A 944-nucleotide genomic window follows, 5' to 3' on the forward strand; every position below is an offset into this window, starting at 1 on the left:
GTGATAGCAACATATAACTGCTTCAATTCGGAGCACAAAATGTTGTGTTTTGCCGGTTTGAAACTTGGAAATGACCAACTGGAATCAAGCAAGCCTTGCTTCTTCATGTATGCATATACAACTCTCCACTGACTCTTTAAAGGTGATGAACTAAAAAAGTTGTATAATAATACAACCAACAGAAATTAAATGTACAAAAGCATGACATGGATGAATCAATTTACATTTTCAAAAGCAAAAACTAGGGAGACAGAAAAAAGGCATTGTTAAGATAGATGCATGTGGACCATAACAATTATTAAACATACAAACGCACAACTAATAAACCTAATTTTTGTCAAACACAAGCCAGCCAACTTGATCTTAGGTTCTGAACTTGTAGAAAAATAAAAGATTAACTAAACAACTGAAAACTATTAATGAGCATTTACATTTAAATAAATTAAAATCACCCTACAGGGAAAAAAATGCAAATCATACAATAATAGAAGACAAGAATAATTAGGAAACACCACATACCTGAAACTCTAAACCTTTGCATTCCACTATAGTCAGAACAAGTGCTTGCTTGCCGACATACTTCGAAATTTCATTCTTAGCAGGATCATCTCGTACTAATATGACCTGCTCTGCTCCAAACCCAACCATATGTCCCCCAACATTACCATGGTTCCTGAATATTGTTGCAATTGCATTGTCTTCATTCTCAGATTCAAGCAAAATTGGGGCTTCTCCATATATGAGACTAGTTTCAGGGGATAATATATCAACAAACGAAGGAAAGAAATGGTAAAGGAGGTCGATGACACTCTGCGCTAAGCTGAGGACACCATCATGTGTACGAAAATTCTGGCTCAACAGAAAATTTTCAGATATTTGACCTTTCCCCATTTTTCCATCATCTGCTTGACATTTTGATTCCAAAACAAACTCATTGTAGAAAA

The 944-nt window shown here is 35.1% G+C and overlaps 1 protein-coding gene across 1 annotated transcript in view; it reads right to left on the bottom strand.

The window, feature by feature from the left end:
* Positions 1–84: 84 nt before the first annotated feature.
* The window catches only part of LOC110423457 (CCCH-type zinc finger family protein), a 4,689-nt gene continuing 3,829 nt past the window's right edge, over positions 85–944 (bottom strand). Inside the window, exons 4-5 of the mRNA XM_021437670.1 lie at positions 520–902; positions 85–150 (exon numbers count right to left, since the gene is read on the bottom strand). Of these exons, the coding sequence (XP_021293345.1) occupies positions 85–150; positions 520–902 (449 nt within the window). The remainder of the gene's footprint in view (positions 151–519; positions 903–944) is intronic.

Source organism: Theobroma umbraticum, unplaced genomic scaffold (assembly GCF_002168275.2).
Source record: "Theobroma umbraticum cultivar Fairchild unplaced genomic scaffold, ASM216827v3 scaffold_20.0, whole genome shotgun sequence".
Classification (NCBI taxonomy): Eukaryota; Viridiplantae; Streptophyta; class Magnoliopsida; order Malvales; family Malvaceae; genus Theobroma; species Theobroma umbraticum.